The sequence below is a fragment of the Sceloporus undulatus genome, chromosome 6, assembly GCF_019175285.1.
Source record: "Sceloporus undulatus isolate JIND9_A2432 ecotype Alabama chromosome 6, SceUnd_v1.1, whole genome shotgun sequence".
Taxonomy (NCBI): Eukaryota; Metazoa; Chordata; class Lepidosauria; order Squamata; family Phrynosomatidae; genus Sceloporus; species Sceloporus undulatus.
The window spans coordinates 59869308-59895897 of record NC_056527.1 but is presented as its reverse complement, the minus strand read 5'-3'; the positions used below and the strand labels follow the sequence as shown (position 1 = coordinate 59895897).

The following is a 26590-nucleotide window of genomic DNA, read 5'->3' as shown; positions in this document are numbered from 1 at the left end:
TGAGGACTGGCCCTGCTGCTCTTCCTCTTCATCCCTGATAAGGGAAAGAGCTTCAAATCAGTTCTGTAGCTGCAAGCTCACAGAACAATCCCTGGTTTTCCTACTTGTGTGTATCACATTCCTCCAACTATCTATGTCCTGCATATGGGAACTGACCACTTCCCCAAAAACTTCCTCTGTGTGTTTCCCATCCACGACAGTCTGTTCAGCTCCATCTAGGAAAATCTCTTGCTTCCTAATATGTTGATATGTACATATCCAGGCCTCCAGTTGCTGGACCTTCTCTTCCAACAGGGATACCAACTTGCAGTTGGTGCAGGTGAAGTTACCCAAACTGCAGTTGTAGTTGACTGCAGCAGCTCCTTCACTGCTGATATTCAGTAGTCTTAAGTAGGCACTCAAACAGGACTCTAGGCTTGCATTGTAAAACACTCATTTTCCAAGCTCTGATGCTTCAGCTTCAAAGACTGAGGCTGCAGCTATATAGAGAGCTACTGGTTGCTAGTTCCTCCACCAGCCAAGTTTCTGATTCACTTCCTGTGAGCAAGCCCTGTCGCCCTGAGACTAGGTGATCAGAAAGGGACTTGGGGCTACACCCAACAGAAGAGAGTGCTAACAGGCACACAGTCACACCTCCATCAGCTCACACAAACCATCAGCCTTGACTCAACAATTTCTCCAGTACTTCATATACATTGTAGGGCTGCACACAGGATGTCCAATTTGACAATTTAGATCTAAATCCAATAGAAACCCAAACCAAGCCAGACTCTGAATCCAAATTGACATTCAGAAATCTATTTTTAAAATTGATTTATACCCCATCTTTCCCCCAAAATGGGACACAAGGCACCCCAACTTTAATGACCAGTCCTTGCTGAAGGACTGGTCATTAAAGTTGGGGTGCCTTGTGTCCCAAGACACACTTTTAAAAAAGTAACCCAAATTTCAAACAGGTTGCTTTAGAACTTTTTGTGCTAGGTACATGTAAAATCTTCTGGTTTTTAATAAATAATTGATGTTTAAAGGCTCCTGTTAACTCTTTGATCTTAGGAATTAATGCTGTTTTTGTACTGGTTCTGTTCCCCACTTTGGAGCTTCTTTCTAGCACATCTAAGGCATTCCCAGCCTCTGCATTTGAAAAAAATTATAGCATGGGAAAGCAAATGCAAGGAGGCACCAGGCAGACAGCAACACTTGGTAGCACAGAAAAATAGGCAGAGCATATCTCGTAAGATGGTTCTCTTCTTGAGTCAGGATGGCAAGCATAAAACAACAGCTGTTAACATTTCAAGTTTAACTAATCATCACCTATAATAATGAAACAAAAATTTACCTGAAAAGAGCATGCTTTACTAGCAGCCCAACTGCTTAGATTCCCCCTTTAGGCATGTGTTGATCTGGACCCTTCTCTTCTACTGCTGCCTGCATAAATCCTGAGGGAAGGGAAACTAAGGACCAAGGGAATTAAGCACCCACTATTTTGTCCTACAGGTTTCCCCCCCTGCTGCCTAGTTTCTGGGACTTTTAAGCAAGATCATCTGGTGCTTCCTCTTAAGGCTTCTGAGCATGCTGCTGCTGGTGTAACGCCCTAGACATTTATCTCTGTTCATTTGGTTCCTATAATGCATATCTGCTGCCCACATCAACATGTTCCTGGACAATTTCTACTTTTTCTGTGATTAATTCAAGACTGCCTGCCTTTCATCTAAGGGACTGCCTGCTTTTGATGGCCACCTCTTAATCTTTAAGCTCAAAAAGAACCTTCAAAATTCTCCCCCTACAATCATCCTGAATGTGTAAATTTAATGGGTTGCATGCTCAACCAAACTGGCTTTAAAATAATTCAGTTTTGCTTTGAGCATGTGTTATAATAAAATATGTACTTTGTGAAATGAATTAAGTATGGTTTTTTTGTCAGACCAGAGTCTCTCTCTCTCTCTCATACACACACACACACACACACACACACACACACACAGAGCACTAGAGTGATTAGGGGGCAGGAACAGATGGCCCAAATGCACCTGCTTCAGGGTGTTATCGCCACGCAGCATTTAGATGCTGCCCATCACAATGATGCCTTGAAGTCGCCCAGAAGCTGGGTGGCTGCCCAAATGTGAATTAAGCCAATCTGATTCAATCTGGAACTGCTACAAAGCAGTCTGAATGCCAAATCACTTCGTAATTTGGGATTCAACTGAACTGTGTGTGAAGCTCCAACATATAACTTATTCGTGTTAAGGAAAAGGGCCCTTTTTAATTTTCACAAATTATTATTATTTATTATTATTGGTTTTTTTATTTTTTTATTAAAATTATTTATTAATAATGGTATTATTCATTAAGACTCCATCTTATAACACACAAAAATAAATTCTTAATTTTATACTTACGATTTATGAAAAGCAGAAAGATACATTTCTTCACTGAATAGTTTGCATTGGTTACATAACCTTTCATTTTAAAAGCCAGTGTTTCATCTTCACAGCCCACTTCAATCAACTCTCTAAAAACATTTAAAAAGGAATTAATTTCTCCCTTCCTTTGCAGGAACAACTTCTCTAAACAGTTTTGATAAACTTCAGGTCAATACTCATCTTATCCTACAAGGATTTCAAGTGACAAAAACTGAAAAGCAACAAAATATACTTGAAGCTCACAATACAGTCCCTTACATGTCTATACAAAGTCATACTTTCCAAAGGTCTTAGTCACAGGTATGAGAATACAGAATTACATATTAAAACAATTCAAACTATAATTTGTCAAATTACTACCAGTATAGACTGCCCTGTTGCAATGGCTAAAACAGTTCTTTGTGCAGATGACTTCCATCTTCCTTGCTCACAAAATGAAGCCATTTCAATAGATTCTCCCATTCTTAAGGTGGCCATTTCTCATACTCAGTGGAATCACACCAGAAGTAAGTTAATGTAATGTATTTCAGTAAATTATAGGTACTTAAAGAAACCATTATTTCAAACTACATGTTTTGTAGGAGCACATTCTATGGCCTGGTAGATTATCATGAATATGCCAGCATGAAACTTGGCATCCCCCTCACTCCTCTTCTTTGCTCATGCAAAGAGAAAAAAGTATCTCCTTTAGAAAAATAATAATTCCTCATGATGTATCAACCTAAAAAACTATAGCTTACACCCATTGTGACTGGGTAATCCGCTGTTAAATCATCATAACACTAATGAGTATCTCAACCAGGGCAATTCTTAAGCTTTGAAATACCATCCCTATGAAGAAGAAACAACACTACTAATGGGCCTCTCTGGAATCTTCATTAAGTATATAAACAGTTTCATTTCCCTTTTAAGACAGCTATTTTAAGCATACACTGTATTTTGGAATTTATGTAATAGTAACTTATAGTAAAGGTTTATGTGCCTTCACACACACTCTTTTCAGAAACCAGAAGGTCAGATCAACACAAAAGATTTTGAAAAGGAGGGGGATTTGTAGTTGTCTAATTTTGTAGAATAAGTAAGTCTTCTGCAAAAAAAACACAAACCTATTCTTCACAGCTTCCACTGGACATGCCCTCTCTTCTGCACTGATTCTGCTAGCGTAGCATGAGCATTGACTATTCAAGCCCTAGAGCTGTAGCTGCAACTTCTAAATTTAGTAACATTTTCACACTGACCTTTATGCCAAAGCTGGCAGGAGTCCTAGAGAACAGGCAGCAAACCATTACATTTGTTTTGTGCTGTTTGTGTAATTATGAGAGACAGATCCCTGTTAAAACTACAGCTGAAGGCCCCACAGCATTCAGAGGAGACCTCTGAAAACCTATTTTGTTTTCAGACAGTCTTTGAAGACACTCTTATTTACTCAAAACACCTTGGGCCCCCTCTCCAGTTCCTTTCACAAGAGCCATCTTTTCCCTGAAACCTTTTGCATACTCACCTACTCCCAATATCCCAAGAATACAACTATGCAAACAACTATGCATAAACACAATGAAGCAAGCAGTTGAATGAAGTAATTCAGGGAAATAATAATATATTCTTGCCCCATTTAACAATTTTCATTTTATTCCTCCTCCCCTATTGCCTCCATTGTGTCACCTCAAACTAAGAATGTGTTAAAGCAGAGAACTTTTTGTATATATATTATTAATAACAGAAGCAGTAGCTAAAAGATTAGTATTCAATTATGCATGTTAAGAAATCAGGAACTCTAAGCACAATTAGCAGTAGACAGTCAGTGGAACAAAGTAAAAATGGTTTTCTACAAGAAACAATCAGTGATGTGGTGTGGAATTAAGAAATTAAAATAGACAGAATAACCTGTCCGGAAATGAAATATGATAATGATGACAAGACAATGCTTTTTAATTAGTGGAATTTTCCTGGCACCGTTTCAATGTGTGAGGTTGGCATTTAAGTTATACTTCATGATAAGCATACCTGCTAACAGCATTTCCAAAGATGGATCGAATGTTGTCAACAGTTGTAGCATTTGACAATGTCCTGACATCTGCTAATGTTTCACCTTGCTAAAAACAGAAGACATTAACATTGTATTTACCAAACCTGTTGATGTATTATAAAAAAAATACAGCAGTGAAAGAGACAGGCTGAATGGAAACTTAATCAAACACATCAAATCAATTTTAAATTTAAAAAACGACTTAATCTTTTGCATAATACTATTGCCAGAGAGTAATATTCCACTGTCACTTCGTCAGTACTAAGGCTTAAGAGGGAACATTTTGTCTGGGAAGGTGAGCCAACAAATGAAGACAAAGTATAAAGCTCCTGCCAACATACTTTATTAAAATGTGTGACAGAGTGTCTACTTGCTTGCCTCATGCTCTGAGGGGGTAATCTTGAAATCAATAAATGCCCAGTTTTCTTCTGTTCCTAAAGCTAGACAAATTAACACAGCATCACATATTCACTGGCTGTAAAAAAAAAATCTTTTTATCATTTTCCTATGGCTGAAATTCAGTGTAAATACTACATAAATCTCTGCTGGAGTACTCCTACTATTTTAAAATCCGTCTCTAGAAGATGGGTGCATAAATGTGACCCTCCAGATGTTTTTATTCTTCTAATAAACCTATCCAGCATGAGTGAAGTCTGCAAACACCTGGATGGTCACAGTTGTGTACCTGTTTTGAAGTCTAGACCCATCTTGTTATGTAGAAATAAGGCAATCATACTTTTTTGTGCACCTGCAATTTATGCTTCCAGCAGTCATAAGATTTGTACCTTGGGGTGATTTTGTACAGGTATCTAAAAAATATTCATTTACGTTAGTTAAAACCTGGTGTATCATCTTCAGTCCCTAGGTGTCAGACAACCGTAACCTTTTTAAGAGATGAAACTACAAACAGGCCTTGGATATTTATTTCTGTCTAGAGCAGTGGTTCTCTACCTGTGGGCTGCAATCTCTTTGGGGGTCAAACAACCCTTTTACAGGGGTCACCTAAGACCATCGGAAAACACATATCACAGCATCAAAATTACAGTTATGAAGTAGTAATGAAAATAATGTTATGGTCAGGGTCAACACAACATGAGAAACTGTATTAAAGGGTTGCAATATTAGAGAGGTTGAGAACACTTACTCTAGAGGGTCTCTAAACCTCCCCACATTCCTAAAGTTAAAAGAAGAGAGGCGAGGGGCGGCACAGCGGCATGGTTTGTTGTAAGCATGGGAAGGAGAAGAAAAGAGCAAAATAAAGTAAAGAAATAATAAAAAACAACAACAAAGAAACTTGGAAAAAAATTACTTGTTTTGTTTTTATTTGGGCAGCTTCTATGGGCTGCATACATGATGCCTCACTTTTGGCTATAAGGAGACTGGGAGTTGCAGTCCAACAACTTCTGGAGAGCTATAAGATGCCAACCTTTGGATGAGTCAGAGATTTTGCTGTACAATCGGTTCTTCCCTTATGCGCGGGATCTGTTTCGGACCCCACCGTGTAAGGGAAATTCTGCGTATGCTCGAGCCCCATTCAAAACAATAGGGCTCATGCCCGCAGCAGCGAGTACACGTGCCATTACTATTTTCAGTGCATGGTGCCGCTTCTTCTGGTACAGCTCTCAGCATAGGAAGCAGGGGAAGAAGAGGGGAAGAATTTCAGTAGGAGATGAAGAGTTACAGCTTTCTGTCCTGACCAGAATTATCCACTTTGTGATTACCAGAGAACATCTGGATCTCCACATTTAAGTTAAAAATTACAGTTTAAGGTACATTTCTTTACTTTATCCCTCATCCAAAATGCTGGGGACCAGAAGTGTTCTGGATTTTTTTTGGATTTTGGAATATTTGTATATACATGAAATACGGAGATGGGACCCAAGTCTAAATATGAAATTAATTTATGTTTTGTATGCACCTAAAGGTAATTTTATACATAATATTTATAATAATTTTGTGCATGAAAGAATGCTTGGGTGCACTGCGCCATCGGAAAGTAAAGGGGTCACTATCTCAGCCACTCATGGACAATTTTGAATTTTGGAGTATTCTGGATTTCAAAATGCTAGATATGGAATATTCAACCTGTATCGTAAAATATTTTTAAAAATATATGATTGAGCACCTCAATGACCACAGTTTCAGTAATAATGAAGGTTTTACTCACCTTTTTAACAGAAAAACTGACACCAGAGTTGTGAACAGCATACCTGGAAATAGGGGGAGACATAAAACTGTGATATAATAGATTCTCAAGCACACAGTGCACAAATTGCTAGCAAATCATATAGAAATGGGCTGAGCTTCCTGGCTTTTATATTAAAACTGATTTTCTATGAGGATGAATTTATAAGTTATTCTAAAAGAAACAACATACTATACAGGTACACCTTTCTTGATCCCTGGTAATAGGAATAAATCCAATTATGTCCTATAATATGAATTTGCCTGTCTCCAAAAGCAACAGTCTATGCTGGAGTGGGCAACTGTGGAAGGCTAAGGGTTTATGCACCCAGGAAATGGAGGGCAGAACCTCTCTACTGAACCTGCTCCTGCCCAAAAAAAAAAAAAAATACACACACACAACACAACACAACACAACAAACCAAAATTGGTATGGGGCCATTTTACCATGGTTGGAGGGCTTTCTTGGCCCATGTTAGTCCCAGGAAAGGTCATTTTTAACAACAGGAACTGAGCAGAAGTCATTTCCTATTCACTTCTTGTTTCAAAAAGGCCTCTCCTGGACCTAAATTGGCCCTGGGAGGCTGCAAAATGTGATGAAATTGCATCCCTCGCCCTCTTGTGGACCTTCTGTGGCATTCAGGACAATTTATTTTCAACACTAGAGGAACCAGTGGTGAAAATGTGCCCTGGAGTGCAGTTAGGGGTCATTTGGAGGCATTCTGCTGCAAAACCTTGATTCACAAAAATGGCCCAGAAAGACCACATGTGGCTCACAGGCCACACTTTGCCCAAGCCTGCTCAAGTGGAGTGAAAAAACTCCAGAGCACGATGTTACAACACACAATTTTGGGCATCCAAAATAAAATAAAATTTAGAACAAGGATGGGAAACATGCTTCTTCCTATATAGCTGGACTGTAATTACGATCAGTCCTAGCTATGGTAGCCACTGGCAAGAGACACTGTGACTTAAAGAGTTAAAACATCTGGAGGTCCACACAGAATTCAACCCCCAATATAAAATTAGGCAACCATCTGGGAAGTGTTTAATCATTTGCTGTCAACTACATGGTTCACAACAAAAGTACGAAACCACATATTTTAACCTCAGCAAAGTCTTCTTAGCTTTCTTTATTGGATTTATAGTCCTGAGAGCAGAAGAACTTCATCATGCTGATGAATACAATTGAATTCACATTCTCTCTTTCAAACCTTTACACAAATAATTCTCGAGTTCTTTACTTGACAAGTGACTCTTGGGTAATACAAATATAATGTGAATGAACTTGCTTCAGTGGAATTCTTCTCAGGCCCCAAGTCATGATCCAGCTGTACTTGTGCCAGTATACTGACATCAGCATGAAGGCACATCTGTTACTATTTTAGGCTCCTAATTTGTCAAATATGTCATTTTTGGCCATAAGTACAAGAATGTCCTAACGTGAAACAAAACATGCACATAGTTGAAATCAGAGCTGTACAACTCCCCTCTCGCCCTTTTTAACACCTTACCTGCTAACAATATCCAGTATTTTTGCATATTCTTCACTAGGATTTTTTAAAGCTTTTCTTCTAGTGGCTATATTGTAAAATAGATCCTCAACCTACATAAAGAAGTAAATAGTCAGTTTTAAAGCAAACAAAGTACTCACAACTGAAACCTGGATTACTCTCAGCACCCTTTTGTGGAATCGGAAGGAAAACCACATCCAACAAGTAGGATTTTAAAATAGTTTGCCTTCATATATAAAAGATATTCTACATTGTTTCAATACTAACTACATTTCAGATAGTTGAAAGGTCTCCAAAGCAGCCTCATGCTGGATTCCTACTCTCTATTTTCTGTTTGTACCAACTACATTCCTAAAGAGACAAATCTAAAAAAATCTTTTTCCCATTGCAGAGCATTATCTTAAATGACAAGAACATCTGAATGCTCTTAACCAGCAGAAGAGCAACATTTTCAGTTCAAATTCTGATCTACATGCCTTTTTTATTAGTCTTAGGAATATGAAAAAATCGAATTCATTTTTATTATATTATGACAAAGAAACATAAGAAATCAAACATGTTACATGCAAATAGTTTCATGTAAATTAGATATTCATACAGTGCCTTGCAGAGAATTCAATCCCCCCTTGACCTTTTCACATTTTGTTGTTAGAACCTGCAATTAAAATAGTTTTAAGTAGCATTGTTACTACTAGACATGCACATGTGCCAGTTTAGTTTAGTTTATTTAACTTTTGCGCCACAATAAAAATACATTGCACTTTCCCAATATTGAGTATGCCATGTACACCAAATGGTTGCAGTAGCACAACAAAATGTGGAAAAGACAGAGGGTGTGTGTGAATACCTTTGAAGAACACTATCTGAAACTTTATTTTTCCAATGGCCAGTAGGGGTTGACCAGTTCAAAACAAGCAAATGCTGAAAGCTGCACTGGAAGGGCCCGTTGCGCCCCCCAGAAGAACTGATGGGGTGTGCGTCCATGGTGCATGCACACCGCCGTGCGCCGTAGGTGTGAGCCTCATTATTTCTTATGGGGCTCCAACATACACTGATTTCCCCTTACACAGAGGGATCTGGAACAGATCCCCACGTAAGGGGAGGGCCCACTGTATTATACTGTTTCCTCTGTTAAGATCAAGTTATTGATATGAACAGATTTTAGATGTGGCTATATATTCCATTCATGTGATGTTGCTACTTTTCACTATTTGGCATAACAGATTCTGGGTGCAATGCCTTTATATTCTAATAGATTGTGTAATTATAGCAAGAATCTTCCTATGTTGGTAAAAGAAAGGACTTAGATTCTTTTCAACTTAGTGTGGGTTTTTTGTCTCTCCCCGTGCGCATGAACACAAACACATCATATAACACAAGATTTCCTCCATTTCTTTTGGGTAACATATTATTGTCAAATAATTTTTTTTTTTTGAAATACAGAATATGTCAAGAGTTTGTTTTGTTTTGCTGATAGTGAAATATGCTACAATTAACCTATAAAAGTGTAGCTACCTATACTTATCTATATTTACTATGAAATTTCAGTATTAAATGCTCTGACAGAATCCGCATGAAGAAAATGTAGCTTCCACCAGACAGGCAGTTTGAAGATTAAATAGACTCCAAAAATGTATCATAGGCCCTGGAAAGATGGGCCCTTTAGCACGTAAGGAATATGTGCTAGGATTGCCTTGGGGCGTCCTTTACTCCGTACGTCAAAATGGCGACACCCTGTACAGATGGGTGCCGCCATTTTGATGTCACGCCCGCGCCGTGTCCAAACGGTGAAGCGCTGGCATGATGTGGTTGCGCCACTACAGGGCTCATAGGGCGCCCTATTTGCTGCACCGGAAGGAGCTCCAAAACGGAGCTCTTTCCTGGGGAGCGCCTAATTCCCGCAGCCACCAAACGGCTGCGGGAACGAAGCTGGGGGAGAAGGGGTCGAGTGGCCCCTTTCTCTCCCGGCAGTGGCTCCCTGGGGTGTGCTGGGGCATGAAGCCCAAGGACACCCCTTTCCATGCCGGGGGGAAGTGGCATTTTGCCGCTTCCCCAAGGCCTGGAAAAGCGGCGGATCGGGGTCTCCGGGGCTGCCACTGTGGCTGTTCAGGCCCCGATCTGGCAGGGATTGCGGCACCTGCAGGCTGCCCCAAAGGAGCAGTCTGTATCCCACTGTATTCACCAGCTCTTAGTGTCACCATTTGAGAACCACTGCAGTATATCTCTGAAAGCTAGTTACTAGGAAATACAAACAAAAGAGTGCTATTGTAATGGTATCCTGCTTGGTTTCCTTTAGACATCTTGTTGGACACTGTGTGAACCAGTTACAATTGTATTCTGATCTAGCAAAGCTCTTGCGCAACAAATTCTTAGGAAGTTGCTGTGTCAGAAAAGATACCAAACTAATTGGGAATATACCCACTCCAGTAAGGCAAGAGTTTAAAAAACAAGCCACCCACTGTGATCTGTGTTCCCTGGTTTCCAGCACAAGGTTTAGGGGAAGATTTCAATTTTCCATCAGAATAGTTTGCCCTAAGAGCAAAACAAAGCAAAAAATAGAAAATTAGTGCAGTAACTCAGATTACTTACTAAATGGCTCCACAAAGATTATTTCATGCCAAAGCTTTAGGAGGTTATGCTAAATTCTTTATGAAGTACCATGATCTAGGCATAATATAGTCAAATCAATAGATTATTCCCTTAGATCATGTGAATCAAGTAGTGCCACCAATCAGCTGCAGTTGCTTTGTACCAAAATGTACTTGGACAAAGTTCCATTAGCCAACATGGGGGTTACTTCTGAAAATGCATACACAGGATCGAATTACTGATTCATCTGCCATCTCTGCTTCATATAAAGTAAAATAAGTTTCTGTTCATTATAGAACATCTACAGTTAAACAGAACTGTGTCTGGAATTTTATTACATTTTTAAATCCAAAGGGAATATATTGGATATTAGAAAGCATATTAAATGATCCAGACAGATCCTCTCAGAATTCAGTGCACAAACAACAACAAAAGGTATGCTCTTCATTCAAACCCAGTTTTCTTTGCACCAACAATGGAATGACTGACCTCCAGTGGCTACATGTGCTATTGCATGATGCTGGAGGGAAACAGAGCTGTTGGTTGCTTGAAAACTGCTGAATCCAACTGCCATTTTTTTTCTGACATGTTAACATTCATTGTTAAATTAACCTTACCTATCGCTATGAGTGCTTCAGAATTATGACTGCTGAACTTACTTATACTGTTTCTATATTACAACAGTAGTGCTGTTGTTTTCCGCACTAAAGATTCCATAGCTATGCAGTTGTATCTGTAGTACTATGAATCTAGTTGGAGCTGAAGAACAGGATAAATTTCAACAATGGGCTCCTATATACCATTTTTATCAACAATCAGGATGTCTGCTAAATCAAGCCTCAGCCCAAAGCCAGTTTTAAATACAATGAAGCAGTCTTGGGCCTTAATATTTCTAAGCATCTACAAGAGGGTTATTTTTCTTCACTATTAAGTACTATCTATAATCCAGATAATAAAATTGGAATTTACAGTACAATTTTAAAGGAATGTGCATAAAAATCTTTCTTTTCTAATTAACTACTGTCTACCTCATCTGTAATTTAATTCCCTTTACAGTTTCTCTGATGGGAGTTTTTAAATGGTTTTGTGGGAAAGCATTAGCAAATCTACAGAAGGAATCCATTTTTGTCTTCTGTGCTTCCACCACCTTTGAACAATATGAATTTTCTGAGCCTGAGAGCACATGCATTCAATAGGCCACCTGCATGTTATCTAACAATGACCCAATCCTTTAAGGCCAGACGAAATGCTTCCCTCACTAATTAGGATTAAGTTAGGTTCTTGTGAGAACCTACTTTTTTAAGAAAGTATAAAAGTCACATACTGACTTGGTTAATGAAAATCATCTGGGATTGCTAAAAGTATGGAAACATAAATGCTGAAAGCTAAAATTAACCTACTGCATCATTTCCTCCTATGCTTGCCCTTTTGATCCCTGTATTCTGCCCTAATAAAATCCTATCTCAATACATGTAGTTAAGTTAGGTGAGCTAGGTTGGCTTGGCTGTTTTGCCCATTTGTACTGTTGCCCAGATATAACTACAGGTATATATATTTTAGATTTTCTTGAAAGGTTACTCTATATATTTTATTTCCCTTGTAATCAAAGCTATCTCCTTACAGAGGAGACATGTGCATCTTTGTATGTCCATATGTGCATGCCTCCTTCCAAATAGCTTTGGTACTGAATCCAAATATCTTGCCTTTTATTTTATTTATATCCCGCTCTTTTCCCAGGACTGGGACTCAAGAGTGGCTGGCATAAACATAAATTGAACACATAAGCACAAATCTACATCTGAATTTTTACACCTCTTCTAAAGAAGTCTATCATTCTCCTTAAGAAAAGGCCTTTTTATTTCTGCTAATGTTTTTAAAATAGTGGAGCAGATTGTCTGGGAAGTGCAAGACACAAGATATGCTTTGAGAGATAGAGACAATTTCCAAACATCATCCTCCAAACATAGGAAAGAATATCATACAGAAGAAGAACTATCAAGAACCATATTGCAAGTTTGGAATCGCATATTCAGTTCCAAGTTCTCCTTGAATCAGTGATTAAAGAGGTGCAGGAACAGAGACAACAGCCTCACTCCTCAGCAGGCAAGGAGGTGATCTTGGAGAATCTACTGATGCAAGGGCTCCTATGAGTTTGCAGAAGAAGAGATAAATGGTCATTCCTTGCTGAGGTAATTCTGGTAATTCCTTGCTGAGAGGAACAAAAACAGTGGTGTGCAAGCCTGATAAGATGCTAAAGGACCTTGGGAAATAGGTCGCTATTTCATCACTCCTTCCTGTTGAAGGGCATGGCTGAGGAAGAGGGAGAATAACAATAGAAGTGAACAATTTGGCAAATGGTGTTGTATGGAAAGATTTGGCTCTTTGGACCATGGTCTGCACTTTCATGAAGGACTTCTAACAAGAGATGGGTTGCATCTCACAGCAGTTGGTAAGACGTCTCACAAACCTGATCAGGAAGATTTAATTTGTTAACAGACCAACCCCAGAGAAAGCTCACCAATGGTTGCTATTCATTCTGGAGAGAAGTGACAAGCCAGGTGCTTCAGGGTTCTCTCCTGGGCCTGGTGTTTTCTTAACATCTTTATAAATGACTTAGATGATGGAGCAGAAGGTATATTTATCAAATTTGCATATTACTCCAAAATGGAGAGTTGTAGTGAATACCACAGAGGGCAGGATCAGAATTCAAAATGACCATGACAGGTCAGAGCTGGGCCAAAACTAACAAAATGAATTTCAACCGGGATACGTTAAGGTACTACATCTGGGCAGGAAAAATGACAAGCACAAATATAGGATGGGTGACATCTGACTTGAAAGCAGTACATATGAAGTTGATCTCAAGTTGCAGCAGACTGCAAGCTAGACATGAATCAACAGTGTCATGTGGCAACCATGAAATCATTACAATGTTAGGCTACATGAACAGAAGAACAGTGCCCAGATCAAGGTTAGTAGCAGTGCCACTCTATTCTGAAGCTAGAATACTGGGCCCATCACAGTTCAAGAAGAATACTGAAAAGCTGAAACATGTCCAGAGAATGGCAACCAAGAATATCAAAGATCTGGAAGCCTAGCCTTATGAGGAATGGTTGAGGGAGTGGGTATGTTTAGTTTGGAGAAGAGCAGACCAAGAGGTGACATGATAGCTATCTTTAAGTATAAAAGGATTTAATGAAGATGATGGGACCAGCTTGTTTTTTTTTGCTGTTTCAGAGACCAGAACATGAACCAATGGAATCAAATTACAAGAAAAGAGATTCCACTTAAACATCAGGAAGCATGTCTTTACTCTAAATAACTATATGACAGTGGAATATACTGCCTCAGAGGATGGTGGAGTCTCCTTCTTTGGAGATCTTTAAACAAAGGTTGGACAGGCTTTTTTTTTATGAGTGCTGCAACTATACATTCCTGCATGGAAGGGGATTGGACTAAATGGCCCTTGCGGCCGCTTCCAACTCTAGCATTCTGTGATTCTTACCAATATACTTCATACTATACAGTCCTCTCCCGATTTGCAGGGGATCCGTTCTGGACCTCCCTCCCCGCGAATTAGAAAACCCACAAATATTCAAAGCTTTGCACGCACACCATTTTGTCCCTCCACACTTAATGTCCGCGAAGGAGCAAGACCATGGACTCCAAGTCCGTGAACAGGGAGGGATGAGTGTACAGTGATCTACCATTAAATCTGAACATACTGCCTTCCAACTCTGTTCAAAATAACAGTTGAGTGTGCTTAGGATGCTTTACCTTTCATCTTTTTTCAATCAGCTCCCCCTATGATCATAAACTGTAAACAGTAATCCCACCACTGGCATCAACTGTATCATGAAAGTTTACAACAGTTACAGACTGAAAAAACCCTACCTGAAAGCACACTTTCCATCAGCAGTTTTAGATGTTATAGTGACATGAGCAACATGACTGATGCTAGCCAGTGCCTAAAAAGGAAAAATGAAGTTTTATGAGATGGACAACTCAACTTAGATGTTAAAAATGGAACCTATTTCTTTGCTGGTTCTAAATAAGCAGCCTGCATATAATTAGATCCTTTGAAATCAGTGGAGCCTTTCATCCCAGCATTAGGTAAAACATTCACTATCTGATTCACTTAAAAAAAGTTTTGATTTAGATTGTTATAAATTGCTACTTCTTAAAGGGTAGTACCAAGGTGGTCGAGTTTGCTGATGACACCAAATAATTTAGCAGAGTTATGTAGAACAATTTCCCCCCTCCCCCAAACAGATCTGCAATGCCAGTAGGCAACTGCTAGCCATGAGGGGGTTGCATTAGTCTTCCACGAGACCATGGAGGGTTACCCTGCAGAATGCCCCGTTTTTGTCCCTGAGAGGGCATGGAGATAGTTCTGGTCTAGACTGAATTAGGCCCAGGGGGATTTTGTTTCAACCAGGAAGTAGAATGGAAGTCAACGCCTGCTTACTTTCTGATTGGAAAAAGGGCCTCCTTGGGGCCAAACACAGCTCAGACCAAAAAAAACGTTGAAAAAAATGGTCTCTCCTAGCAGATTTGTGGGGCATTTGGCTTTCCAAAACTGCAAATTTATTTGGGCACTGGTGTCCATGAAGGCATGAAAAACAGCATTGGGGGCTGCGTGCAGCTTGCAGACCACTTTCCCACCCTTGTTCTAGAAGGATCCCTATTCTAAAAGCATCAGTACTGAAACAGTAAATGTCATTCAGCTGAAGCAAGCATAAGGTGATGCAGGGGGCAAAAAACACATTGATGGGATCCAAGCTAGCAAGACACGGCTAAGAAATGGATCTTGCGGTTACGGGGAACAGTTTGATATTAAGCCAGTGTGTAGCTGTTGTTGTTGTTTTAAAGCAAATTTCATGTTGGCATGATAAAATTAAACTGCTTCTAACATGATGCTTTTCTCCAAATCCATGATGGGGGAGCACTTCTGAAATAGGTTTTACTCCTGCACCTTAAAAACATGGATATTATAGAGCTAGAAGAGATGTAAGAAATGGGAACCCAAATGATCAAGTATCTGGGACATATCCTGTATGAAGAAAGGTGTTCGGGATGTTTAGCTTTGAAAAATATGGTTAAGAGAGATGAGACAGATGTGCATAAATTGTCCATAGCCTAATGTATAGAGAATGGGACAAAAGATTCTCCTTCTGTCACATACTAGAATTTGGGATCATACACTGAAACTGAACAGTTGAGAGACTCACTACAGATGAAAGGATGTATTTCTTCAGACATGGAAAGTGGAATGTGCTTCTACAAGATGTGGAGACGACTGTCAACATGGATGGCTTTAAAAGAAGACTAGACAGATGGCAAAGCTGATGTTTAATGGTAAATATCTCAACCACATACCTCACCTCTAAACCCATATGTAGAAATACTGGCTAGATCTTCAAAAGTCTGCAGTTTACTTGTAGTGAATCGCTCACACACAATATCCAAGTCTTCCTTCTGTAGAAGGAAGACACAGTTCATAATTTCTGCAAATGTGCTTGCATTTCTTTAAATAAAGCATAAACACAGGAAAAACAACAGCTACTATATTTACTTACCCTAATTCCACAACCATTATCTTGGATCTGGATTAGTTTCAAGCCACCATCCTTAACTGTCACTTGAATACTGGTGGCTTTGGCATCCAAACTGTAATGACAAGAAGATGATCTCACAAATGCTTCAAATATTCAATTGCTATTCATAACCAGCCCGGCGTCAATATTTGTGTGTGCAAGAAAGTAGCATTTTCCACATCTTATCTTAATTTTTATACATTTACTCTTTTCACCCCCAAGACTCAATACAGAAGAGTTCATTTCACCCAAGAAACGTTACGACACCCGTCAGCAGCTGGAGAAAACCATGATGTTGTTGTTGCACGCCTTCAAGTCACTGCTGACTTATGGCAACCCTAAGACGAAGCTATCATGGGGATTTCTTGGCAAGATTTGTTCAGAGGAGATTTGTCATTGCCTTCCCCTGAGGCTGAGAGCATGTGACTTGCCCAAGGTCACCCAGTGGGTTTCATGGCTGAGCTGGGAATCGAATGCCGATCTCCAGAGTTGTAATCCAACATTCAAAGCACTGGCTCAGACAAAACCATGCATACTTTCAAAACAAATTGACCCTTTGATTTGGCTATGAGGCATATTTTGCTCAACAACCAGACTATTTGAAAGACTCCATCTCCCCATAAGAACCTATCACAATCTTAAGATTTGCTTCCTCTCAGACCTCTTACCATCACAGCCTCTCTTGGTTCACATTAAAGCTTTCTCAGTGGCTACTCTCACTCTCTGGGATTCCCTTCTGAGGGGAGGCTAGGCTGGCCCTGCCCTTGCTTCCCTTTCCCAGCCAGTAAAGACCTTTATGTTTAAGCAGGCTGTTAATGGTATTCAGTCACAGGGAGGCTTCTTATTGGGATATGTCCTTTTGTATGAAGCCTTTAACATATTTTAAAGATACCTTTAATTGTATTTACATTTTTATTGCAGAGTTTTAATTGATTCCTTTTGTGAGCTGCCTTGACTCTCACTCTTGAGAGAAAGGAAGCAGATAAATAAACAAATAAACAAACATCATTTCTTTCACTGCAATGAATACCATCCTATTTTCTGATCCACTTTCTTTCTCCCTGCATTATTTGCACGAAAACCTGTTTGATCATTCTGTTTCCAAAACTAGCCAGTCAGATTCCTTTAGGACAGAAGAAGGACATGTATTCTCCCTTGTCTTTTGCACCCAGCGTCTTATTACTCCCACCCTGTTGCAGAATATGGAGGTTTCAATTAACGGTGGCTAGTAAGTTCTGATAAATTAGGGCCTGAACAGACAGGCCAAAATGAAGCTGCTTCAGGTCACTTTGGAGATATGCTGTTTAAATGATGCATGCGTCCTAAGAGGGCTGGAGCACAGCTTTGGTGCGGCTTCTGGCCTCTTAAGATGTGTGTGTCATTTAAACAGCATACTTCCAAAGTGACCCAAAGCAACTTTTATTTTGGCCTGTCTGTATCAGGCCCTTACTCTTCATTCAATGTCCTTATGATGTCCTAACCTGCTGTCTGATCTTGGAGGCTGATCAAAAGTCAGGCCTTGTTAATACTTAGGAGACTGTCAAGTGCTAAAGGCTGCCTTCAGAAGAAGGCAATGATAAACCTCCTCTGAACAAATCTTGCCAAGAATGTCTTATAATATATAATAGTAGTAGGCAACAGGGTCAGTGTAAGCTGGAGTCTTATCTAGACACTAGACACTCATCCCTCCATATTTGCAGCTTTGATCATTTGCAGATTCGATTCATATGTTCTCTCTAGGAATATCTAGGTCCTCCAGTGCAACTCTATGGCACTGGAAGACCTAGAGAGAATACTCTACTAGGCCTTTGCAGCTCCTCCAGGGCAGTTCTGTGGTCAGTGTCTGGAGGACCTGGGGATTCCTAGAGAGGGGTCCTCTCAGGTAAAAAGGTGGTGTTTTTGTTGTTTGCGGTTTTTCCATATTCGCAGGGGTCTTGTGCCTAGAATCGCATTGGCCTTTTTAGCTGCAGCATTGCACTGTTGGCTCATGTTCGGTTTGTGGTCTACTAGGGCTCCTTTCACACAAGTACTTTCACTCACTGGAGACATAACCCGGTTTGGTACCGCTTTAACTCTCTGTCTGACCCAAGGCTATGGAATTCTGGGCCCACAACAAACTCCAACTCCCAGAATTCCATAGCAAAGAGCCAGACAGAGAATTAAAGCGGTACCAAACCGGGTTATGTCTCCAGTGTGGATGCAGCTAACATTACCAGTTCTCCAGCATCTCCTTAATAGCATTGGCAGGCCTCTGGATGACCTCTCCGGCGGCAATGCGGTTGACTACGGCCTCGTCCAGGCGACGGATCACGCCGGCCAACAGAGCCATAGCGCAGAGGCTACAAACAGTTGGGGGACTGGGGCTGAGCTAGAGCCCCTCAGCTGGGCAGAAGGAAGAACTGCTGCTGAGGGAGAGACTCGGGGTCTGAGGACTCAGAGCAAAAACATTGGCCTCAAGGAGAGCTAGAGAGAGAGAGAGAGCGCCCTCGATTGGACCTCGCTCACGTCAATCAGAGCAAGGCCCGCTCTCCTCCTCCAATCCGCGAAGCAGGACTGAAAAGGGACGGCGGCCATTGGCTGTCGCAGTCGCGCGCCAAAACAACCGAACTCCTCCTCCTCCTCCTCCGGCAGCCAGGCGCTCTCTCTCGATTGGGCCACGGTCGTGTCAATCAGAGAGAGCTCCCGCCCTCTCCCCTCTGACGTCTTCCGCCGAAAGGGAAAGGAGCCTTAGAAGTCTAAGAAAACAAACATATACTGTATAGACTTCCTCTTTCGTTTCTTCTCGGGTTGTTTGGTAGCCATTCCCGGAAGTGAGAGTGATAAGGTCCAAAAGACACACTGCAGAAGTAACCCAGTTTGGAGACTGGCTCGATGCAAGGGAATTCTGGGAACTGTAGTTTTGTGAGACATTGAACCTTCTCTGTCAGAGAGAGAGGGGGAGTTCTGGTGCCATAATAAACTACAATTCCCAGGATTCCCTAGCACTGAGCCAAGGCAGTTAAAACAGTCTCAAAGTGGATTATTTCTGCAGTGTGTTCTGGCCCTAATCCGTGGCTGCATCCGTACTGCGGACCTAATCTAAAGTGATACCACTTTAACTGCTGTGGTATCATTTTAGATTAGATTAGGTCCGCAGTACGGACGCAACCAAGGATTGCCTCATGAAAGAACAATTCCCAGAATTCCATAGCGTTGGAACCTCAGAAAAGCCCACCTTAGGGTCGTCATAAGTCTGAAAGGGCTTCAAGATGCACCACGACAATGACTAATAGAAATACTGTACAGTGGGCCTTTGGTATCCTCCGGGGTTTGGTTCCCTCCTGTGGATACCAAAATATATGGATGCTCAAGTCCCATCGAACACAATGGCATAATAAAATGGTCGTAGGGATGCCATAACCCGGCGGCCCCCGTGACAATCACGCTTTTGGGGGGCCCCTCACGGTCACGGCCCGGGGGCCCCCCACGCCTTGTTCCCGGTTTGGGGTCCGCTCCTCCTGCAGCCATAGCCGCTGCTGCTAATGCGGCTGGCTGCTGCGCCAACCCACCTCCTCCTCCTCCTCTTCGTGGTGGCCTGCGCAGCCTCGTCAGGGCTTGTCCGCGCGCGCGCGCTCACTGGGCTCCAAAACAGGAGCTCATCCCTTGCTTTGGCCAGCCAGCCATTGGCCAGCTGGCCAAAGAGGACGGGCTCCTCGGCGCGAGCTGCCCAGGCCTCAGCAGGGGCGAGCAGCAGCGCGCGCTCCTGCCCAGCTTCCCTCCCCGCGCGCGCACGCCAGCCATCCTAAGGAACAGGAAGGGAGGAGAGGAGGAGGAGGAAGGAGCCGGAGGAAGAGGAAGGGTACCTTTGAAGGGGCCAGGGCAGAATTGGGACGAAGGAGGAGGAGGAGGAGGAGGAGGAGGAAGGAGCCAGGGGAAGGAAGGGTGCCTTGAAGAGGCCAGGGCAGAATTGGGGCGAAGGAGGAGGAGGAAAGCTGAGTCAGTGGCCATTAGCTCTGCCTTGGTTTTTGGGTTTTTTAAAATTATTTTTAAAAATATAAAATACTTATTTTATTAATTTTTATTATTGGTTTTTTATTTCTTTAATTTTTATTATTGCTTGTTTTATTTTATTTCATTAATTTTTTATTATTGCTTGTTTTTATTTTATTTTTTATTATTTGCTTTTGTTTGTAGTTGTTAATTTTTATTATTGCGTTGTTTTATTTTATTATTAATTTTTTATTTATGGCTTGTTTTTATTCATTAATTAATTTTATTATTGCTTGTTGTTTTATTATTAATTTTATATTGCTTTTTATTTATCTGAATTTTTATTATTGCTTGTTTTATTTTATTTCATAATTTTTAAGTATTGCTTGTTTATTTTATTGCAATAATTTTTATTATTGCTTTTTTTATTTTAATTAATTTTTATTATTGCTTGTTTTATTTTATTATTAATTTATATTGCTTGTTTTATTTATTTCATTAATTTTTATTATTGCTTGTTTTTTGTATTTCATTATATTGTTATTATGCTTGTTTTAATTTTATTTCATTAATTTTGATTATTGCTTGTTTTATTTTATTCATTAATTTTTATTATTGCTTATTGTTTTTAATTGCATTTTTTTTATTATTGCTTGTTTAATATTTATTTCATAATTTTTATTATTGCTTTTTTTTATTTTATTTTCTATTAAGTTTTTTATTGCTTGTTTTATTTTATTTCATTAATTTATTATGCTTGTTTTATTTAGTACAATTTTTTTAAATATAATATATACACCCCTGCCTTGTTTTTATTTTTTCCCTATTCTTTTTAATTATTAAATATATGGAAGTGCATTTTCTGTGGTATTTATGGGATTTGAATGCTAACAAGTCTGCCTTTCTTGGACAATTATAGTTGATGATGGATGAGGATGAATGATGAGGATGTGAGATTGAGTATCAACAAGCCCTGAGGCACGGCCAATGTAACTTTGCTGGATTTTTACAAACTTCATGCGCAGTGAAGAAAAACCACCGTCCCTTGACCAAGTACACACTTCTGAGGAGTCAATTGAACCTGAGGGCAAATACATTTCTTGCCATCTGTCTAAGAATAAGGCCAAAATGTCCTCCATTTAATCATGCTTTAAAACATGCATTTATATTAACATTTTTAAAAGCCTCAATTTTGTGCACGTCTCCATTTTTAATTAAAGTGGCCTACATTTGAAAATGTTGCCCTACATTTGTCCCGGTTTGGGAGCTCCTGAACTTAGGCAACCCTAACACATGACAGAAATTGGGAGTCCTTTCCCATCCCAGAACTTCATTCCCAGCATGCAATGCGGGAAAAGCGAGCCTCACGTGACAGAAAATGGGATCCTTTCCCACTCCCAGAACTTCAACTCCCAGCATGCAATGCGGGAAAAGGAGCCTCACGTGACAGAAATTGGGAGTCCTTTCCCACTCCCAGAACTTCAACTCCCAGCATGCAATCGGGAAAAAAGAGCCTCACGTGACAGAAAATGGGAGTCATTTTCCCACCCCAGAACTTCAACTCCCAGCACAATGCGGGAAAGCCAGCCTCACGTGACAGATAATGGGAGTCCTTTCCCACTCCCAGAACTTCAACTCCAGCATGCATTGCGGGAAAAGCGCGCCTCACAGACAGATATTGGGAGTCCTTTCCACTCCCAGAACTGCAATTCCCAGCATGCACCGAGGGAAAGCGAGCCTCACGTGACAGAAAATGGGAGTCCTTTCCCACTCCCAGAACTTCAACTCCCAGCATGCAATCGGGAAAAGCCAAGCCTCACGTGACAGATAATGGGAGTCCTTTCCCATCCCGAACATTTCAACTCCCAGCAAGCATTGCGGGAAAAGCGCGCCTCACATGACAGATATTGGGAGTCCTTTCCCATCCAGAACTGCATTCCCACATGCACCGAGGGAAAAGCGAGCCTCCACGTGACAGAAAATGGGAGTCCTTTCCCACTCCCAGAACTTCAACTCCCAGCATGCAATGCGGAAAAAGCGAGCCTCACGGACAAAAAAATGGGAGTCCTTATCCCACATCCCAGAACTTCAACTCCCAAATGCAATGCGGGAAAAGCGAGCCTCACGTGACAGAAAATGGAAGTCCTTTCCCACTCCCACAACTTCAACTCCCAGCAAGCATGCGGGAAAAGCGAGCCTCACGTGACACGAAAATGGGAGTCCTTTCCCCACTCCCAGAACTTCAACTTCCAGCAAGCATTGCGGGAAAAGCGCGCCTCACGTGACAGAAAATGGGATCCTTTCCACTCTCCAGAACTGCAATTCCCAGCATGCAATGCGGGAAAAGCGAGTCTCACGTGACGAAAATGGGAGTCCTTTCCTCCCACTCCAGAACTTCAACTCCACCATGCACGAGGGAAAAGCGAGCCTCACGTGACAGAAAATCGGAGTCCTTTCCACCCCCGAACTTCAACTCCCAGCATGCAATGTGAGAAAAGCATACCTCACGTGACAGAAAATGGGAGTCCTTTCCCACTCCCAGAACTTCAATTCCCAGCATGCAATGCGGGAAAAGCGAGCCTCACGTGACAGAAAGGGGGAGTCCTTTCCCCACTCCCAGAACTTCACAACTCAGCAGTGCAATGCGGGAAAAGCGAATCTCACGTGACAGAAATTGGAGTCCTTTCCCACTCCCAGAACTTCAACTCCCAGCATGCAACGGGAAAAGCGAGCCTCACGGGACAGAATTGGGAGTCCTTTCCCACTCCCAGAACTTCAACTCTCCAGCATGCAATGCGGGAAAAGCGACTCACGTGACAGAAATTGGGAGTCCTTTCCCACCCCAGAACTTCAACTCCCAGCAATGCAATGCGGGAAAAGCGAGCCTCACGTGACAGAAATTGGGAGTCCTTTCCCACTCCCAGAACTCAATTCCCAGCATGCAATGCGGGAAAAGCGAGTCTCACGTGACAGAAAATGGGATTCCTTTCCCACTCCCAGAACTCAATCAACTCCCAGCAAGCATTGCTGGAAAAGCGAGCCTCACTGACAGAAATTGGGAGTCCTTTCCCACTCCCAGAACTTCAACTCCCAGCATGCAATGCGGGAAAGCGAGCCTCACGTGACAGAAATGGGATCCTTTCCCACTCCCAGAACTTCAACTCCCAGCATGCAATGCGAGAAAAGCTACCTCACAGTGACAGAAAATGGGAGTCCTTTCCCACTCCCAGAACTTCAATTCCCAGCATCGATGTGGGAAAGGCAAGTCTCACGTGACAGAAATTGGGAGTCCTTTCCCACTCCCAGAACTTCAACCCCAGCATGCAATGCGGGAAAAGTGAGTCTCACGTGACAGAAATGGGAGTCCTTTCCCACTCCAGAACTTCAACTCCCAGCATGCAATGCGGGGAAAAGCGAGCCCACGTGACAGATAATTGGAGTCCTTTCCCACTCCCGAACTTCAATCCCAGCAGGCAATGCGGGAAAAGTGGTCTCACGTGACAGAAATTGGAGTCCTTTCCCACTCCCAGAACTTCAATTCCAGCATGCAATGCGGGAAAAGTGAGTCTCACGTGACAGAAAATGGGAGTCCTTTCCCACTCCCAGAACTTCAACTCCCAGCATGCAATGCGGGAAAAGCGAGCCTCACGTGACAGATTTGGAGTTCCTTCCCACTCCCAGAACTTCAATCCCAGCATGCAATGCGGGAAAAGCCAGCCTCACGTGACAGAAAATGGGAGTCCTTTCCCACTCCAAGAACTAAACTCCCAGCATGCAATGCGGAAAAGCGAATCTCACGTGACAGAAATTGGGAGTCCTTTCCCACTCCCAGAACTTCAACTCCCAGCATGCAATGCGGGAAAAGCGAGCCTCACTGACAGATATTGGGAGTCCTTTCCCACCCCAGAACTTCAATTCCCAGCATGCAATGCGGGAAAAGCAGCCTCACGTGACAGAAAATGGGAGTCCTTTCCCACCCCAGAACTTCACTCCCCAGCATGCAATGCGGGAAAAGCGAGCCCACGTGACAGATATGGGAGTCCTTCCCACTCCCAGAACTTCAATTCCCAGCATGCAATGCGAGAAAAGCGAGCCTCACGTGACAGAAAATGGGAGTCCTTCCCACTCCCAGAACTCAACTCCCAGCAGCATTGCTGAAAAGCGAGCCTCACGTGACAGAAATTGGGAGTCCTTCCCACTCCCAGAACTTCAACTCCCACAGGCACATGTGGGAAAAGCGAGCCTCACGTAACGAAAATGGGAGTCCTTTCCCACTCCCAAACTTCACCTCCCAGCATGCAAGGCGGGAAAAGAGCATCTCACGTGACAGAAAATGGGAGTCCTTTCCCACTCCCAGACTTCAACTCCCAGCATGCAATGCGGGAAAGAGAGCCTCACGTGACAGAAATGGGAGTCCTTTCCCACTCCCAGAACTGCAATTCCCAACATGCAATGCGGGAAAAGCGAGCCTCACGTGACAGAAAATGGGAGTCCTTCCCACTCCCAGAACTTCAACTCCCAGCAGCAATGCGGGAAAAGTGAGTCCCACGTGACAGAAATGGGAGTCCTTTCCCACTCCCAGAACTCAACTCCCAGCATGCATGTGGGAAAAGCGAGACCTCACGTGACAGATATGGGAGTCCTTCCCACTCCCAGACTTCAACTCCCAGCATGCAATGCGGGAAAAGAGAGCCTCACTGACAGAAAATGGGAGTCCTTTCCCACTCCCAGAACTGCAATCCCAACATGCAATGCGGGAAAAGAGACCTCACGTGACAGAAAATGGGAGTCCTTTCCCACCCCAGAACTTCAACACTCCCAGCAAGCAATGCGGGAAAAGTGAGTCCCACGTGACAAGAAATGGGAGTCCTTTCCCACTCCCAGAACTTCAACTCCCAGCGCAATGGGAAAAAGCAGCCTCACGTGACAGATATGGGAGTCCTTTTCCACTCCCAGAACGTCAATCCAGCATGCAATGCGGAAAAGCCAGCCTCACGTGACAGAAAAGGGAGTCCTTCCCACTCCCAGAACTTCAACACCCAGCATGCAATGCGGGAAAAGCGATCTCACGTGACAGAAATGGGAGTCCTTTCCCACTCCCAGAACTTCAACCCCAGCATGCAATGCGGGAAAAGCGAGCCACGTGACAGATATGGGAGTCCTTTCCCACTCCCAGAACTTCAATTCCCAGCATGCAATGCGGGAAAAGCCAGCCTCACGTGACAGAAATTGGGAGTCCTTTCCCACTCCCAAACTTCAACTCCCGCATGCAATGCGGAAAAGCGAATTCACGTGACAGAAATTGGGAGTCCTTTCCCACTCCCAGAACTTCAACTCCCAGCATGCAATGCGAGAAAAGCGAGCCCACGTGACAAGAAAATGGGAGTCCTTTCCCACTCCCAGAACTTCAACTACTCCCAGCAAGCTTGCGAAAAGCGAGCCTCACGTGCAGAAATTGGGAGTCCTTTCCCACTCCCAGAACTTCAAACTCCCAGCATGCAATGTGGGAAAAGCGAGCCTCACGTGACAGAAATGGGATTCCTCCCACCCCAGAACTTCAACTCCCAGCATGCAAGTGGAGAAAAGCAGTCTCACGTGGACGAAATGGGAGTCCTTTCCCACTCCAGAACTTCAATTCCAGCATGCAATGCGGGAAAAGCAGTCGCACGTGACAGAAATTGGGAGTCCTTTCCCACCCAAGAACTCAAACTCCAGCAAGCAATGGCGGGAAAGCGAGTCCTCACGTGACAGAAAATGGGAGTCCTTCCCACCCAGAACTTCAACTCCCAGCATGCAATGCGGGAAAAGAGAGCCTCACGTGACAGAAATGGAGTCTTTCCCACTCCCAGAACTTCAATTCCCAGCATGCAATGCGGGAAAAGAGAGCCCACGTGACAGAAAATGGGAGTCCTTTCCCACTCCCAGAACTTCAACTCCATCACAGCATGCAATCGGAAAAGCGATCTCACGTGACAGAAATTGGGAGTCCTTTCCACATCCCAGAACTTCAACTCCCAGCATGCAATGCGGGAAAAGGCGAGCCTCACGTGAGAAATATGGGGAGTCTTTCCCACTCCCAGAACTTCAACTCCCGCACAAGCGCAATGCGGGAAAAGAGATCCTCACGTGACAGAAAATGGGGTCCTTTCCCACTCCCAGACTTCAACTCCCAGCAGCAATGCGGGAAAGAGAGCCTCACGTGACAGAAAATGGGAGTCCTGTCCCACCCAGAACTTCAACTCCCAGCATGCAATGCGGGAAAAGCGAGCCTCACGTGACGAAAAGGGGAGT

The 26590-nt window shown here is 42.4% G+C and overlaps 1 protein-coding gene across 4 annotated transcripts in view; it reads right to left on the bottom strand.

Moving 5' to 3' along the window:
* The window catches only part of MLH1 (mutL homolog 1), a 33437-nt gene extending 14626 nt beyond the window's left edge, over positions 1–18811 (bottom strand). The window contains exons 1-9 of one of the 4 annotated variants that reach the window (XM_042475556.1): positions 18544–18810; positions 16313–16403; positions 16113–16211; positions 14628–14701; positions 10604–10676; positions 8145–8236; positions 6614–6656; positions 4425–4513; positions 2397–2509 (exon numbers count right to left, since the gene is read on the bottom strand). In XM_042475556.1, coding sequence (XP_042331490.1) covers positions 2397–2509; positions 4425–4513; positions 6614–6656; positions 8145–8236; positions 10604–10676; positions 14628–14701; positions 16113–16211; positions 16313–16403; positions 18544–18659 — 790 coding nt within the window. In that variant the 5' untranslated portion in view covers positions 18660–18810. Of the gene's footprint in view, positions 1–2396; positions 2510–4424; positions 4514–6613; positions 6657–8144; positions 8237–10603; positions 10677–14627; positions 14702–16112; positions 16212–16312; positions 16404–18543 lie in introns of those variants that run through there. The other 3 variants (XM_042475557.1, XM_042475558.1, XM_042475559.1) reach the window with 3 other exon arrangements.
* Between the last annotated feature and the right edge of the window lie 7779 nt (positions 18812–26590).